At 37.9% G+C, this 17,931-nt stretch overlaps 1 protein-coding gene and 1 pseudogene across 1 annotated transcript; one reads left to right on the plus strand and one right to left on the minus strand.

The window, feature by feature from the left end:
• Window positions 1–8,685, plus strand: LOC148690498 (WAT1-related protein At4g08290-like; annotated as a pseudogene).
• Window positions 8,686–10,144: 1,459 nt separating this feature from the next.
• On the minus strand, window positions 10,145–11,513 carry LOC148690499 (enhanced ethylene response protein 5-like; the record flags this gene model as incomplete). The annotated part of the gene is made up of 5 exons (XM_088686860.1): window positions 10,145–10,231; window positions 10,428–10,517; window positions 10,672–10,765; window positions 10,873–11,009; window positions 11,112–11,513. Coding segments are annotated over 5 exons (795 nt in total), but the record flags the coding sequence as incomplete, so codon positions are not given.
• Window positions 11,514–17,931: the final 6,418 nt, after the last annotated feature.

Consider the following 17,931-nt stretch of genomic DNA (forward strand, 5'->3'; position numbering starts at 1 on the left):
ATGAGGTCAACCTAAAACCCAGCTTACTCTTCTTACCTCTATTTAGACTTCCCTCTTTTGTAAATCCGAGCTCAACTCAGAAACCTAGAGCTCACAGAGCTCTTTCCACATCTTTCTCTTCTAAATGAGAAAAGTGATGCAACAGGCTTATGATTTTTAGTATTTATATGTGAGTATTTTAGTAATTTCGATTTTGTGTATGGTGTGCATGGCTAATGCATGACCGGTTTATACTATTTTTGTCCCAAGATAAAAAAAAAGTCCTATTTTTTTCTATTTCCCATTAATTAATCATGTATAAGTACCTTTAAATAATGAATTATTCCCCTTAACTAATTTTTATTTGTTTTGCAGGAAAACGAGGCCAAAAATGACAATTTGTACCTTTTTGCACATTATGGTGCTGGGATTTCTAGAGTAAAGATACTCTCTGTCTCACTAACATGCATATACTACATACATAGATGACTAATAAATATTAGCCCAATGATTGAGCATTAAGTGAATTAAACCTTTGTCACATATGTACATATAGTGCAAATATATTTATTTAAAAACATTTGTGGACAATCTATTTGAATCTAATAAAGTCTACCTAATCCTCTCTAGTGTTTCTCTAGGGTTTTCTCTAGGGTTTCTCTAGGAGAGCAGCATTTCTAGAATTACGGTGGTGGCCATTTAGTTTTGTGAAGAGACTCTATACACGCAGGCTTGTAGAGAGTGTGTCGCTGAAAGGGCGATTGGGTTGCGTGGATGTTACAGAGGATAGTAAGGAAACTGGGGGGCAACTTTAGTGAACTGGTTCAGATAGGTTTGCAAGTTAGTCATCGGATGATGGAAGATATGGTGATGAAGTTTGCAAACAGATTGGCGTTAACTGAGGATGAGTAACAGGTGGTAATGATCGATGCTAAGGAGAACGCTTTGGTTCGAGCATATAGGGTTTTTCTGGTTGGGAGAGTGCTGTCATGCAAGGTGTTCAACAAGGAGAGGTTTAAACAACAGATGTTGAGTCTTTGGTGCCCAAAAGCTAGGGTTACGATAGTGGAGATGGATGAGGGGCTATTTTCTTTCGGGTTCGAAAGTGCTCGAGAGAGATCTTTGGTCCTGAAGGGAGGGAGGTTGTATGATGGTGCTCTTCTGGTATTGGCAGAGGTGGATAACTTGCTGCATCCCGTTAGTATTCCGCTGCGGGTGCAGGAATTTTGGGTTCAAGTGAAAGGATTGTCTTTTACGTATATCACCCGTCATATTGGGTAATTCATTAGCAACCAGATTGGGGTTCATGTTTTGACTGATCAGAGTCATAAGGGTGATATATTTGGAAGCATATTACGCATTAGGGTTGAGCTAGATATTACAAAGCCGCTCCGACGGAGTCTACTGCTTTTAATTTAAGGCACGGAGGTGGTGATTGATTTACGTTACAAAAAAACTCCCAATTACTTTCTTTATTTGTTAGATCGTTGGGCATATGGAGGAGCAGTGTGTGCTGTTCAAAGGTACAAAATGACGATGACCATTTGAAACCATATGGAAGGTGGTTCCAGAACGATGTGTTGGGAGATAACTATAGTAGGACACAAGGAATAAGGTTTGGACTTAAAGGATTGTAGGGATAGTCCATGAAAGCACCACTGCATGTGAAAGACGAAGAGAGTATGCACGGTGAGGTAGTGGAGCATTAGGGAGCATTGGAGGTGACTCTGGTGGTGACGGTGGCGGGACAAGTCTGCAACGAAAATCATAGGGTGGTGATGGAGGATGTAATCATTAATGATAATTTTAATTTCCCAGATTTGAATGTGGAGGTTGACCTGGAGGGAATGAGGGAAGATTTGGTTATAATTAGGCTAGCTCATCAATTTCCTTTAGTGAGAGAAGAAATGGGGTTGACTTTGGGTGATTTTGACTTGAATGCATCGCCTACATTAAATGGGGATGATATTTATTTCAGATTCTATCGACTGAAGCTGATAGGGGGGATAAGAGATAGAATCACTGGGCTTGTGGTGAATTTTGTTGGGCCTAGGGATGAAGATATGATTGCGGCGAGTCAGCAAGTGGGCTTTGTGGGGTAGCCTGGGTTGAATGGGCAACAAGGATGGGATCAAGCCGTAACAGCGGGGGTGATTTCTAATAGGCCCAGACAGGTAGGTGATTTTGAAATAGGTTAGTAGCTGGGCGTTGGGGGGCAGTTTGGGCTGGTTCGGCAACAATGAGGAGTTCCAAGTGTTTCAATGGGTACGATCTCTATTAGGCCCAGGCATAGAGGTAAGGTTGAATTGGGACAACAATTGGGCTTTGTGGGGTAGGTTGGGATGACTAGTCAACAAGGAAAGGATCAAACTGTATCAATAGGTGGGGATTCGGGGATTGGCTCGGATCAATTTGAGCATATGCTGATTATTGAGCACTGCCAAAGAGTTAAGAAAATGAGAATAAGGAAAGGAAGGGTGAGAGCCTCTTGTCATCCACTATGTAGATTATTGCTCTGGAACATGAACGTGAAATGTTACCTGCACTTGGGAAATGAGTGGTGCGAGATGATGAGGAGGTGGAAACTCAGCGTGAAGGTCGACGAAGGTTGCTTGCGGTGATATCTAATTCATCGGTAGAGGTTGACAGAGGTCAACCTCGCCGTTAGCAATGAGTTGTTTAAGTTGGAATTGATGAGGGCTTGGGAACCTCTAGGTAGTTCATGCACTCCAACACTTAATATCTAGTCAAGATCCCACTATAGTGTTCTTGTGTAAGACAAAGAATAATTCTCGTTACATGGACCAATTACATTTTAAGTTGAATTTTGATCATTGTTTTACTATTGATAGTAGAGATAGTTCATGGGGCCTATGTGTTCTTTGGAAGGATGAAATAAAGTTATGTTTACGTTTTTATTCCCAGAACCATATTGATTTGATGTGGGTGATCTAGGTGACACATTTTATTGGAGATTTAGTGCGTTTTATGGCTATCCAGCCATATGCATCAGACATAAGTCCTGGAGGCTATTGGAGACTCTTGCAGGAAATGAGTCCAAGGTTTGGTGATTTTAATGAAATATTCCAAGCCAATGAGCAAGAAGGGGGCAATGTTAGACATGAGAGGTAGATGGGGGGGGGGGGGGGGGTTCAGGGATGCGGTGGCATAGTGTTGGCTTTTAGATCTAGGCTTCTCAGGGAATAAATTTACGTGGTTTATGACGAAAGAAAGAGGAATCAAGGTCAGGTTGGATAGAGCTTTGGGGAATCTAGAATGGATGGAGTTGTTCCCTCATGCTAAAGTGCACCATTTAAACAAGACGTCATCAGACCATGTGTCAATCTTATTTAATTGGTCGGGACAACTTCCAATCTGAGGTAAGAAGCAGTTCCGTTATGAGGAAAATTGGCATATGTAGGAAGGTTGTGCTGAAACGGTACGAGATGGGTGGACCCATGATATGGAGGGCTAGCCAATGTTCCAGGTTACTGAGAAAATTAAGATGACGAGAATGAAGCTTAACAACTGGGTCCGTAATAATGCAAGGTCAAGTCCGTGCGAAATCAGAGAGGTGGAGAATAAACTTACGTGTTTATTGGGTCAACCATTTACTAATGAGTCTATTGAGTAGAAAAATGAGCTTATTAGGAGGTTAAATAAACTGCTCGATCAGGAGGAGCAATTTTGGAGACAAAGATAGAAAGAAAATTGGGTTAAACTTGGTGACCGAAATACTAAATATTTCCATCATAAGGCGAATAGGAGACAAAAGCGTAATTGTCTATAGGGGTTAATGGACGATAATGGAGACTGGCACGAGGACCATAGGGGAGTGGAGGAGATTGTGGTGTCATACTTCATGAAGCTTTTTAGTTCAAATGGTAAAGAGAATTTTGATGATATTTTATGCCATATCATGCCCAAGGTGACTGAGGAGATAAATAACTCCCTAGAGAGCCCTTTCACGGACGAGGAGATAAAATGTGATGTATTTCAAATGCATCCTACAAAAGCTTCATGACATGACGGTATGTCTCCAAGTTTTTACCAAAAGCATTGGGGAGTGGTATGTGCAAATATTTGTAATGGGGTTCGATTTATGCTTTTATCTGGTTAGATTCTCTGGAAAATCAATTATACCCATGTTACGTTAATTCCCAAAGTCAAGGATGCTACATTGATCACACAACTTCGCCCTATTAGTTTGTGTAATATGTTGTACAAAATAGTGGCTGAAGTATTAACAAATAGGTTGAAGACCATTCTCCCACATGTTATTTCTCTTACACAAAGTGCTTTTGTTCCAGGAAGGTTGATTTATGATAATTATTTGGTAGCTGCTGAAGTTGCTCACTATATGCATAAACGGGCCTCTGGATCAACAGGTTTGATGGCGGTGAAATTGGATATTAGTAAGGCATATGATCATGTGGAGTGGAAATTTCTCAAGGCTGTGATGCACCAATTGGGGTTCTCTGATCGATGGATTCGTATGGTCATGTTGTGTGTTACACGGTGTCTTAGCCTTTTAAGTTGAATGGCAATCTTGTGGGCTATGTGCATCCATAAAGAGGAATACGACAAGGTGATCCTTTATCCCCCTATTTATTTGTTTTGTGTGCAGAGAGACTCTTGGCATTATTGGCTAGGGCTGAGCTCGATGGAGATTTGCAGGGGATCAAAATGTGTCATGCTGCGCCTAGCATCTACCATCTATTTTTCAAAGATGGTAGCTTTCTATTCACTCGAGGCACCGTTAGTGAGTGTCAGAATATCAAACATGTGTTGAGTAAGTATGAAATGGCTTCGGGACAAGCAGTGAATTTTGATAAGAGTTATGTTTCGTTCAGTTCTAATCTCACTGGTTATGATAAGTAGTTGTTAGTAGATTGTCTCAGTATGTGGATAGTGGATTTTCATGATAAATATTTAGGACTCCCGGTGTTAGTTCGGAAGTTGAAGAAAGAAACGTTCACATATGTGAAAGATCAGGTGTGGAAAAAGCTGCAGAGTTGGCGTTGAGGGCTTTTGAGTAGTGTTGGTCATGAGCTATTGCTACCAATGTATTCCATGCAATGCTTTCTGCTCCCTAAATCATTTTGTGAGGAGTTAAATAAGATGATAGCTAAGTTTTGGTGGCGTGGAGATTTGGGCAAGAGGAAAATACATTGGCTTAATTGGAGGACCTTATGTAAACCAAATCATGAGGGGGGGTCTTGGTTTTCGAGACCTTTATGCGTTTAACCAAGCTTTGTTAGCTAAACAAACTTGGTGTTTTCTACATGATCTTGAGGCTCTTGTGTATTAGGTATTCAAGGCTCGTTACTTTCCTATGATAGAGTTCCTAGATGCTCGGGTGACTTCTAATAGTTCATATGTTTGGAGGAGTATTGTAGCCTCACGACCGGTACTCTAAAAGGGCATTCACTGGCAAATGGGTAATGGAAAGAAGGTCCGTATATGGACGGATAATTAGGTGTCGAGGGACTCTTGTCTCTGGATTTTGACTCCGGCACTAATCCATTGGGATGAGGAGGCCACGGTAGAAAGTTTATTTTGGATGGAGTCAAAACAGTGGAACGTCTAGTTGATGAATGAACTATTTTTCCAGGAGGAAGTAGACCTAATTCATGGGATTCCTCTAAGTTTACAGAATAGAGACGATCGTCGGATTTGACATTATGAATGGCATGGCAATTTACGGTCCGGAGTGCATATCATGTTGCATAGGGGATAAATGTAGCAAGTGGTGAAAGGGCAGCGGGCTCATCTTCTACTTCTAGTAATGTTGGAGAGAAGCCATGGAAGAAACTGTGGGGCGCTTGTGTTCCTAGGAAGGTGAAGATTTGTGCATGGCATGCATGTTTGGATTCTCTGTCTACGATGTTGAATCTCTGTAAATGGAGAGTGATGACGGAGGAGATGTGTGTAGTATGTGGAGGCCATGTGGAATCAACGGAGCATGTCTTGAGATATTGTAATTTGGCTAGAGCGGTGTGGTTTCGAGGTTTGGGTTTACGGTTGGATGGTGGGCAGGGAGAGTGCTTTATGAATTGGTTAGCCAATTTACAACTCTAGGGCTTTACTTCGGGGTTTGATCTATGTCTAAAGTTGATATGGTCTTTGTGGAAGCATAGGAATGAGATTCTTTGGAATGCCAAGGCATTATCGCCACTTGAAATTGTGTTTCATAAGTGGCACAAGCCAGCAGTGAGAAAGGTAAGCTGAGAGCATCAGAAGTGGGGGTGACCTGCAGTGGGGTGGGTTAAGTGCAACTTCGATGGAGTGTGGAACAATAGAAATAACCGGCAAGGTTTTGGGGTGGTGATTCGAAATCACTTGGGGGAGTGTCTTGCCGCTGCTGCTGGGCCCATTGAGAGGGCGACCTTTGCGTTGCATGCTGAATTATTTGCAACTCAGAGAGCTGCAATATTGGTGGGTATTGTTTGTACGGTGGAGGGGAAGGTTCAGTTCGAAGGAGACTCGGCACTGGTGTTGGCTGGTATGCAGGGGAGTGGGGACGACAACTCTTCCTTAGGTCCTATTATCAATGATTTACAATGCCTTCTCAGGGAGTGGTCGGATTCAGTGGTTAGTCATATTCAACGGGAAGGGAACTTGGCAGCCCATCGGCTTGCTTAGATGGGAATTAATAGTGCTCAGGAGGAAGTGTGGTTCGAGAAGCCTCCAGATTTAATCCAAGATATACTTGTAGAGGAGGGATTGTAATTCTTTTCCATTGTTCATTTGAGGATAGTTTTTTGATTGTGCATGATGCTCTTTTCCTTTTACCGGGTTGAAATCCCTGACAATGTTTTTATCGAGGCCCATTAAGCACACTATCCTCAGTTTGTATGAATTCTGATTTACTTAATGAATATCGTACCTTTGCTTCAAAAAAAAAAAAAAAAACATTTGTGAACAAAAACAAGCACTTGATTGTGCAGGCAAGTCGTTGATCAGGAGTTTGCATACTTGGGAATGAAATACACATCGGCCTCATTTGCATCTGCCATCATGGATGCGTTCCGTGTGTCACCTTTTTAGTCGGAGTTATTTAGGTAAGAATCAATTAATCAAAGAGGTAGAATATTTCTCTCCAACGAAATGGTCTTCGAGCTTATAACTTCATAATTGTAGTCTTAATCCATTCCAAGGTCATAGTATGACAAAAGAAGTATACGTCCGTTACATTCCCTTCCATCTGTAGCTAACTAGCATGAAAATCCATTTGCATGCATAAATAAATAAATAAATAAATAAATAATTAATCATAACATTTATAAAACTGAAACATATATGTACACAGGTCGAAACTGTAAAAATCAAAGAGGTGCGCAGTCAAGCCGAGGTGATCATATAAGAACCCTAGTAACTTTTGCTGGCTCTTTGCTTATGACACTGTACAAAGGCCCTGTCATGACTTCCTATATACGCTCACACAAAACGAGCAGCCACCATGAAAGTAGCAGCACCGCTACAACCTACAACCAACACTGGATAGCCGAGACACTCTTTATCCTCCCAGGTTGTGTCTGGTCCTGTTTCTACGTATTGCAAGTAAGTGTTAATTGAATTATGTTGCATGCATGCATGTCATTTTGAATTATATATATGATTTGGTTGGAAAATATTACAATTGAAGTTAACTAACTTATATATTAATTATCAAGTCTAGCTATAACAGTGAAGAAATACTCAGCAAACATCTCTTTCTTGCTTGATATGCTTGGTGGGAGCGTTGCAAGGCTCAGCTGTAGCATTTACTGTAGAGCGTCGCCCTAGCGAGTGGGCGGTTGGTTGCGATTCGGCTCCTAGGGCTCTACGCGGTAATTAGTACCAAACAACTTAATCCCAATACATCCCTAACAAGAATTCACATTTTATTTTTTTTTTTTTTTTTGGAAACTATATTACCTACACTAAGGGGGTGGGGGAGTGAGCTAAGCCTCACAATGAGCTCATAATAATGTGGTTCAACTTCGTCTTTGGTGAGAATCGAATCTAATACTTCTCACTTACAAATGAAGAGAAATACCACTAAAACGTAGTACTAAGTGACACATTTTAAACTAATTATTCTTAAGTTTAATTGAATTAGGGAAAAATTAAACTGATAAAGAAGCATTTTCAATGATTTAGGGGAAGAGTTTTTATCATAAATGGTCCTTGAACCCACAGCTTCAAGGTGATCCCTGAAATTGAAAATTGTTCAATATAGTCCTTGAAAATAGGTGTTGCAAATCAATAAGGTCATTCCGTCACAATTATGTAAATTTTTTTGTTATGTGCTGATGTGGGTTTAATAATTAATTAAAAAAGTTGTCAAAATACCTTTTTGCACAATGAGATTATCTCAAGGCAGAACTCGCCATTCTCTGCATCACCAAGATCACCGGGAAAGCGCCCAACAAGCTCTCCAAGATTAAGATTGTGAGGTTGTCAATCACCCAAATATTGACAGTGATGTCAAAGAAGTTGACGCCAATCCAAGCAGTCACCAAAGATGGTCTCGATCTTGGTCTAATTCAAGGAAGGGTGTTGAAAGGTGTAAACATGTGTGTCTTGAGATTTATTTATTTTTTTTGTTTTTGTTTTTTCGTTTTTTGTTCTAGAGAAGAGACAATGAACACTACCATAGATGGAGATAAAGGTGTGTGGGTTGGGACTGGAGGTGATTGCGGGATTGGGTTTCTAGGTTGACAACTTTTTAATTAATTATTAAATATTAAACCTGCTGCTATTTTATTTTTAATTTAATTAGACTTGTTGGAAACATCAGCAAATAATATTTTTTTTTAAAGAATTGTGATTAAATGACCACATTTATTTGATACACTTTTTTAGGACTATATTGATCGATTTTCAATTTCAGGAACCATCTTGATGGTGTAAGTCAATTTTAGGGACCATTTGTAATAAAAAAGACTTGTGGGACCCATTTATGTGTTACATCAGCACTTAACATAATCTTTGACAGAATTATAACAGACATACGATATTGATTTGCGATAGCTACTTTCAGGGACTATGTTGTTCTATTTTCAATTTCAAGGACCATTTTGATGGTATTGGTCAATTTCATGAACTATTTGTGATGAATACTCTTTAGGGAATAATTAGCTCTAGGATTACATATTACGTGCAAGGCTTGGTTATTTAAGACTAGAGTGCCCGGTGTCTGTAACAACGTTTAACCCTCTCTACATGATTATCATCTCCTTTCTGGTTTCAATTATTCTAGCTGAGAAACTTCACCTTGGCAGTTAAAAAGAAAGAGAGAATATCATATTTCTCCTGCAATGTTTTCTAATTCTAAATTCTAATTATCTCATAGAATGGGATTTTCTTAGATTGCGCATCATTCATAGCCTTTCAGCACGCAAAAGACATTTTTTTAATCACGGCTTACACATTTTAGATGTATTTATATGCGAGGATTGGCTCAATGTACAGAAACATAAAATAAAGGCGATTATTTCTAATAATACAAGCAGTAATTTAAAGTATTTTATCTGGAATATGTAAAAAAATAATAAATAACAGAGAAGATTCTTATGATTTAATTGCAACTAAAAGCTAAATAAAAAGTATAAAAACCATCCAAGAACTTCAATTGACCTCGATACACTTGACTGCAAAACATATCATGAACTCATATCGTTCCGTCTTGTTGAATTTAATGCGTTTGGTTAAAATCAAATATTAGCATTATTTGTAATTGAATTGCATTAAAAGTTGAAAAATGGAATTAAACATTAAAAGAAAGAATATAATCTTATGTTGAATTCGAGGGAAGCAAAATATCTTTGTACACAACGACATTTAGGGATTCATGATTGGGTCTGTGGTTGAAGCTACTTTGTCTAGTTGCGATAGAGAACAAATTCAAAAGGAGAGGGAGCAGAAAAGGAAAGAAAAGAAATTGCATTTGCTCTACCAAAGGCAATTCTGACCTTATCTCTCTTAGGGAATTCCTCAAAATCAAATATTCGCGCAGTTTCAACGCTCCTTATGACGCTGCGGCAAAGGTGAACTGTACCAAGCTGCAAAGCAATAAAGATGATTCATCATAGTGCAGCTCTAGCTATTTGTGTTATATTCAGCATTCAAAAGATACCCTAGTAGCTAATTCAGATATTAAAAGCACTGACGAACTCATAAGCGTGCGAAAAAATTACCTTAAAAAGTAAACTTTAAACAACTGGCAAGTGACGTATAATGCTCCAACACGTTTCGGGCCTTTTCCCTACAATGGATACACCAGTGAAAGATTTAGCAGTACAGATTCAGACAATTGTTCGTAAACACCCCAGAAAATACCAACTCTTATTGTATACAAGTTTGAGCAAAGGAACAGACTTCTCTTGCAAAGAGAACAAAATACAAACCGAAGTTTAGTAAGAGTAGCGAAATAAATAGAATATCAAAGGGGAGAATCTTACAGCAAGAACGCCAAAGACTTTCATAAGGAAAGAGCCAGCTCCCTTCAACTTCTCTGGAGACTTTCCATTCAAAAACAATTCCTTATCAGCCTACAAAAGTTCCACACAGGCCAGTCCTAGTAAATTCGTCTTCCCGACATAGCGGCAACCAATTACGAAATAAAGCACGCATCTTGACAGAACAATAATAAAGTACAAATTAATTTTCTTTTCATGAAATGAAAAAGGAAACTGGGGGCCTTACCCTCTCAGCTAGAACCCTAATCTCATAAGCAATGACATACAATACTGGCAAAGCCCATGCCGTATCCCAATTCCGAAACTCCTGAATAAAAGCACTGCACAATATCCACCATTAACATTAGTCAAAAACCAAAACCAAATGCAAAATTTCACACAGAACAGAATTAAATAAAACAAAGAATCAATAAAAAAAGATCAATACTTTGCAGGTTTTTCATATGTCTGATAGGAATCAATGAAATTCCCAATTCGGTAGCTCTGAAAAGCCCGGAAGAGATGCACCAGAATTTCGCCAAACTGCGAGTCGTTATCGGACTGTTTGATCAATCTACTGAAGTCCTGTCACACACCAAGAACCCTCACCAATCAAAACCCTAGATTCCCAAATTGAAACAAATACAAATACGTATGCAAATATACACATTGGTGAGGATGTATTACCTGGAAGACGTTGAGGGCGTCGGCATCGGAAAGCGGTTGAGGTAGTCGGTAATTCTTCTGTGAGCTTCTCCCATGCTCAAGTATGCCATCTCTCTGTCTGCTCGATCTAACACTCTCAGTATCTGCAAGGACACACCTTACTTTGTTTTCTGAAGGGTTTAATGACGTCGTTTTGCTCCACCATTGTTCTTGTTTTTCTTGAATTGTCTTACTTTCTAGTTTTTTAAATTGGGAAGTTGGGTACCTGGAGAAGATGGCAACGAAGGCGGCGGCGGCATAGGTGGAGGAACATGGCCAGGAGATTTGGCTCCTGAAAGTGGGCGTCCGGGATTGAATGTGTGAAGAAGGATGGGTTCCAAGACACGTCCCGGAGTCTAGTTCCGAAAATTGGGTTCTTTTCGATCATTTATCTGTATATAGCGGTTGTGTGGGTAGTTATCGTTTAACCTTCAACTGAACTCAGATCGTGGGAATCATTAAACCGCTCTATAGTTTCGATCGTGGGAATCGTCAAACTCTCTGGTTTTGATCGTGGGAAGTTGAAGTGGAACTGATAACTGAACTGGCAACTGTATTCTTTTTCAGTTTCCTCCCACATTTCAAATTTTGTAGTTAATGTTTTTACCTTTCTATCCCTTATCAAATTTCTATATAATATAGGGATGTGATATTCACACACCTTATTTTACTTCTCACACACTCCTTTAATTTTCGACCGTCGGATCGAATGAGTTGAAGAAGATCAAGGGACATAAATTATCAAGGGTATGTAAGAAGTAAAATGGAGTGTGTGCATATCCCATAATTTATTAAATGAGTTAAGTTTTTTGTTTCAAGGGTTTTTGTGTCCAGTTATTTTTGGTGAAGCCTTGAGTCATCAAAACTCACTTTTGACATTCTATTAGAGCAACTCCAGCGTTGGAGCCCTCCCCCCAGGCAATGCACTATTCAATCCACCTAATGAACAGTAACTGCCCTTAATGAACAGTAAATAGCCCTGGCAATAGAATTTGCATCTCTACCGTTACACTTCAATAGCCCTGACAATAGGCAATAAAATATTAGTATTTTTTTTATTTATAAAATAATACAAAATAATTTTAATTGTAATATCGGATAAGATTTTTAATCGTTCTCATTGCGCCACGTGTCATTATACGAAGTATTATTAAATAATACAAAATAATTTTATTTGTAATTTCGGATAAGATTTTTAATTGTTGTCGTTACGCCACTTGTCATAAAGTCCGAAAAGACAATTATTGGAAAAAAATGGATTCAAACTTTGAGACAAAGAAAGGAATGTGATTGAAAGTAGTTGAGAAAATATGAAATTGTTGTGTAAGGTAGATGATAATGAGAACGTATTTATAGAAAAGTAAAAACAATTTTTTTTACAATTTTTTTCAGATTTTTTTTTTTTTGAATTTTTTTGAATTTTTTACAATTTTTTTTAAATTTTTATTCAATTAATTAATCTCTGCCGTTGGATATAAAAAAATTTGAATTCCAACACTCCAGATTGTGCCACGTGTCACAACGGTAACTTTTCTTAATTTTAAAACTATTTTTTCTTTTATTTTTTTTATTTATAAAGCATTTTAATATCCACCGTTGATCTCAGATCGAACGGTGGATATTAAATACGACTTTTTTATTTATTTTTTACCGTTGAGATCGAACGGTCCAAATTAAGTAACCGTTGAGATCTAACGGACTGTGGGAAGCCACGTGGCTTCCCAACGGTAACTAACAAAGTTTTTTTTTTTTTTTTTTTTTTTTTTTTTTTTTTCTGATTTTGTGTCAGCGACGCGCCCCCACACGCGAGTGAGGTGCACGCGCCTGACACAAAAAAAATTTAATATTGCCTAACGCAAGGCTGACGTCAGCGCTGACGTCACATGGCCCTCAGGCTCTCGGGCTGGCAATTCGCCACGGGCCCGGAGCTCGGGCCTCCACCTTCGGTCGGGCTAGCCCACGCTGGAGCCCTCCCACCGGCCCTCGGGCCCTTGTTTTCTCCACTGTCCCCCGAGCACCAGCCAACGCTGGGCTTGCTCTTAGTAGAGATGATTATTTTAATTAAAAACTTGCTCCTAATGTGATAAATTCTAACTAAAAATGATCGATAATGAGGAATAATGGAATGTATAAAACGTATTCTGATGCCAAGCGTACATCTTGCGACAACTTTTCTTTGGATCAAATACTTTTATTAGAAGGTATATTTGTGATGTAATCAATCAACTTTAAGCATGCATTGATACATCATTTTACCTGTATTATCCATTTTTTTTCCTTTCTGATTAGTACATAATTAATTTAAACTAAATCCAATCATGTCGTTCCAAACCGCGCTCTTTATTTATTATTATTATTATTATTATTTTATTTTATTTTATTTTTTTAAATTTAAACTTGATATAGTGTCATTGGAGGCATGATCATCGCATTTGGCCTTTATTCTGTGTCATCCAATACTACTAAGAAGGATGAAGCTCACGATTTACCAATTTCTAGTGCAAATGCTATCAGTGGGGTTAAACTGGTGATTGACAAAAGGATGTGATATCCATACATCCATATTTACTTCTCATATACCCCTAATTAATTTATGTCATTTGATCTTTTTCAATACGTTCGATCCAACGGTCGAAAATTAAGAGGGTGTGTGAGAAGTAAGAAGGGGTGTGTGGATAGCACAACCCTTGACAAAAAATAGCAACCACCAGACATCGCAAATGCAATGGAAGACGGTCCAAATATAATGCTGATCAAGTACTTTGTATGTGTGGTTTGAATTCTATCGGATGTCTTCAAAGCACAAGCTAATACGGGCCGGAGATAATAAGGGGGTGAGGGAGTGGTTTAAACCTCACAATGAGCTAGCAATAATGTGGTTAAATTCGCCTTTGACGATAATCGAATCTAAGACCTCTCACTTACAAATAAAGATGAATATTACTAGATCGTTGTACTAAGCGGCAAAGAAAATATATATGAAGAATCAAAGAATGCCTCTTTATTATATTCCCTTTTAATTTTAATTATGATAAGAATTTCATAAGAACGGTGTCGACAAGCCACAACATAGACTGTATACCATGGGTCTATTCATAGCCACTATAGAGCTAGCTTGCACAATGTTCTCTTCTTCTTCTTTTGGCAATTTTTCTAGCATTTTATTAGATCTGAAAAGATGCCATTAAATACTCTAGACTATTTACTAATAGCATTTCTTCTACAGGTGAACCACTTACATATACAAGTGAATTTTTTGTACACTTTTTATACGTAGAGAGCAAGTCATCCATAATTATAAAATTACGGTTTGTATACGGTACTCTTTAAAAGAGCATTAGTGTATCAACTTGATAGGCTTAATAAGAAATTTTCTATGGGGTTCCATTCAATCCAAATAAAAAATTCCTTTGGTTAAATGGAGTCAGGTGTGTTTACCTAAAAGTGCAAGCGATTTAGGGTTGAAGAATATGAGGGCTATGAACTCTGCTCTTCTAGCAAAAAATGCTGGGCCAATGTTACAAAATGATGATGCACTTTGGACTCATGTTTTTGGTAACAAGTATCTTGCTAGAGGGAATAATTATTTATTTAAACATGTTAATTGGCAGGGTGCTTCTAGTACTTAGAGGAGCTTTATTGATGGAGTTGCGTTATTGAAAAAGAGTCTTGCTTGCCGTATTGGCTCCGGTGAAAACACTGCTTTTTGGACGGATTCTTGGTCCAAATGGTGTATTCTCCAACATCATGCTTTATTGCCACTATCACAAGAGATGATTAATATTTCAGTGGCTGACTTTTCTTCAAATGGGGTATGGAATATTGACCAACTTCTACAGTGGCTTCCAAAAGAAATTGTGGATCAAATTGTCAACACTCCTATTAATATTATGGAGGGTGCTCACGACAAATGTATTTGGAATGAGACTATTGATGGAAACTTCACTGTTAAGTCTGCTTATAATCTTGCTATTCAAGTGTCTGAATGTCTGGATTGGAGGTGGAAGTTTATTTGGCAATGGCATGTAAGTCCTGAAGTGAAATATTTCTTGTGGTTCCTATTGCTGTTCAGGTATGTCAATGTCTTAGTGTTCCAATTTCTTTTTTCAGCCCCGGGGATATCTTGGAATGGTTGCATAATAATTTTTCTTCGAAGGCTCTCTTCCTTGACCATTTTGATTGGCATCTTGTGTTTTGTGTCACCTGCTGGTTCATTTGGCATTGGAGAAATAAAAGTATTTTTGAAAGTGATTTACCAGACACATCGAGATAGCTCGATCAACCTAGAAAAGAAGATGGAGGGAGTATTAGATGATGAAATTGAGAGAAAATGGAAATGACGGATTGAACAAAACCGAAGGGGATGAGTGCAGAGGCAATTTTTGTTCACTTTACCTCTGCACAAGATGAATCTCGATTATGAAGTTCACTTTTGGACGAATGATTTTGCGCGACGAACAAGATATTCATTGCGCAAATGACCTTTGTGTGACGAAACCTTTGTTAGTCACTTAAAGGTCATTTGTGCGACAAAAATAATGTATTCATCGCGCAAGTTTACCATTTTTTTATTTTATTTCCTTTACTTTATAATTTATTCTTTTCAATTGTGCAGCCTTTGCACAATCTGAATACAGATTAATTATAAAGTTGACTCTTGGACGAATGATTTTGCGCAATGAGAGCGAAATTGGTCGTCATGCAAACAACCTTTGTGCGACAAAAGTAGTTTGTTCGTGCCCAAGTTTACCATTTTTTTAATTTCGTTTACTTTATACTTTATTCTTTTCAACAAATTGCACGACGAAAACATGTATCGTTGTGCAATGCATATATTTGAACTTTTTTTTAAAGTTTTTCTATTTTCTTTTTATGTAATGTAAATTTTTATTTTAATCTAAATTAAAAAATCAAACCTAATTAAACATTAAATTAATTACCAAAACTAATTTACTAGCCCAAATAAAAATTATAATTAATGTAAATATTAAATACTCATCCATATAACATAAATTAATTAATTAAAATAAATATAAAGTCCACAAAATCTTATTTAAACAATTTTTTATTTTTTTATTTTTTAACAATTCAACTTCAAGCCTCATCCACCTCTGCATCCCACAACACATCAAACTTCCACTGCTGGAAACGCAACCTGAAAAGCCCATCCAGATGCTTCCGTTGCTTCTCATCGGTTTCATCGACATCTCAATGAACCTACATTAATGCCAATAACAATAAATTCATTTTAGCAAAAATAAATATACATTATTTGATACAAACTTACCGATAACTCCCCCAACATGGACTTCTTCAAATCCTCAAGCACCTTTTTCCAATACTCAAACTTGGCAGAACATTCCCTTTGCACTAAATCGCGAATATCATAAATAAGTTCGGAGTATGCCTCAGCCATACTTTTGTCTGCAAAGTACGGCACTTGCTTTCGTCGATACCTCTCTGAGCGCACTACAAGTTTCTTTTTGCCAGAACCTTCTCCAGAATCGGTGAAACAAAAAACTTTTGAAATTTAGGTTCTAAAACTATGTTTATATAGCAATAGGAATCCTTTGCGCGACAAACACATTGGTTGCGCAAAGGCATGAGTTCATCGCGCAAACGCGCCATTACTGCGCAATAAATAGGATCGTTTGAATGCAATCTGACCTTTTTCTTGCCCGACAAAAGAAGATCTTTGTCGCGCAAAGTGTGCTTGTGCGACGATAATTTCGTCGTGCAATCTCTTTAGTGACGACATAATTGATTGTAATTATAAAATTTACGTAAACATAGATATCTATGTTTACACAAACTTTATAATTACAATCAAAATTTTAGTTAACTATTTATTCTAAAAATAAATATTACCTTAAATATTTATTCTAAAAATAATTAATACCATAATCCATTCAATTATTTTAAAAACCAAACAGGAATTAAAACATAATGAAGTCCAAATACATAACTTATAAAAAAAACCTTTCAATTTAAATATTGTCCTCAAAAACATAAATTTAAAACTACTATTTCTATGGTCCTCAATTCCGCTCGATATCATAACGCCACCAATTGTAACCTCCCTCCAATGCATCCTCCATCAACTTCTTCAACTGTTCATTTGTATTTTCATCAAGAGTATACTTACACTGTTACACATATATGGAAAAAATTAATTCCACCATATAACAACAAATTTCACAAAATTAATTATTGATTCATCAACAATATACTTAATAATAATTCATCCATCACCGCCTTCTTCGCATTCTCGGGCAAAAATTTCCAAGAACGCCACTCAGCAGTAGGACAATTATTCTGCATGACTACAGAAATCGCACGCGTGAACTCAAAATGTTCCCTCAAATCATGCGGGTTGGCGTCGCGCACACTTTGATCCTTATTTTTGTCCTCCATCCCGACATGAACAGAATTGTGAAGAACAAGGAGAACATAATTGTGAAGAATAAGGACAACAGAAATGCATATTTATAGGAAAGTTAGGGCCTTTGCGCGACAAAGCCTTCGTCGTGCAAACATGTGTACTAAATGTAGTTCTGATTCCTTTGATTCACCTGCAGTGGATGGTCGAGACGAACCCTTTGTCGCGTAAAGGTCACTTTTTCGTAGCTCAAGATTTTCACGCCAAAAAAATTATCCCGTGTTTTTCTTGCTAACTTTGTGCGACGACGACACTTGTTCGTCGCTTTAGGTATTTGTTGCGCAATTTTTTTTTCTTTCTTTCCTCTCTTTTTTGTGCGACAACACTGTTTCTTTTGTCATGCATGTGTGACAAAATTTCCTT

Source organism: Pyrus communis, chromosome 15 (genome assembly GCF_041283825.1).
Source record: "Pyrus communis isolate YQ-2024b chromosome 15, ASM4128382v1, whole genome shotgun sequence".
NCBI lineage: Eukaryota > Viridiplantae > Streptophyta > Magnoliopsida > Rosales > Rosaceae > Pyrus > Pyrus communis.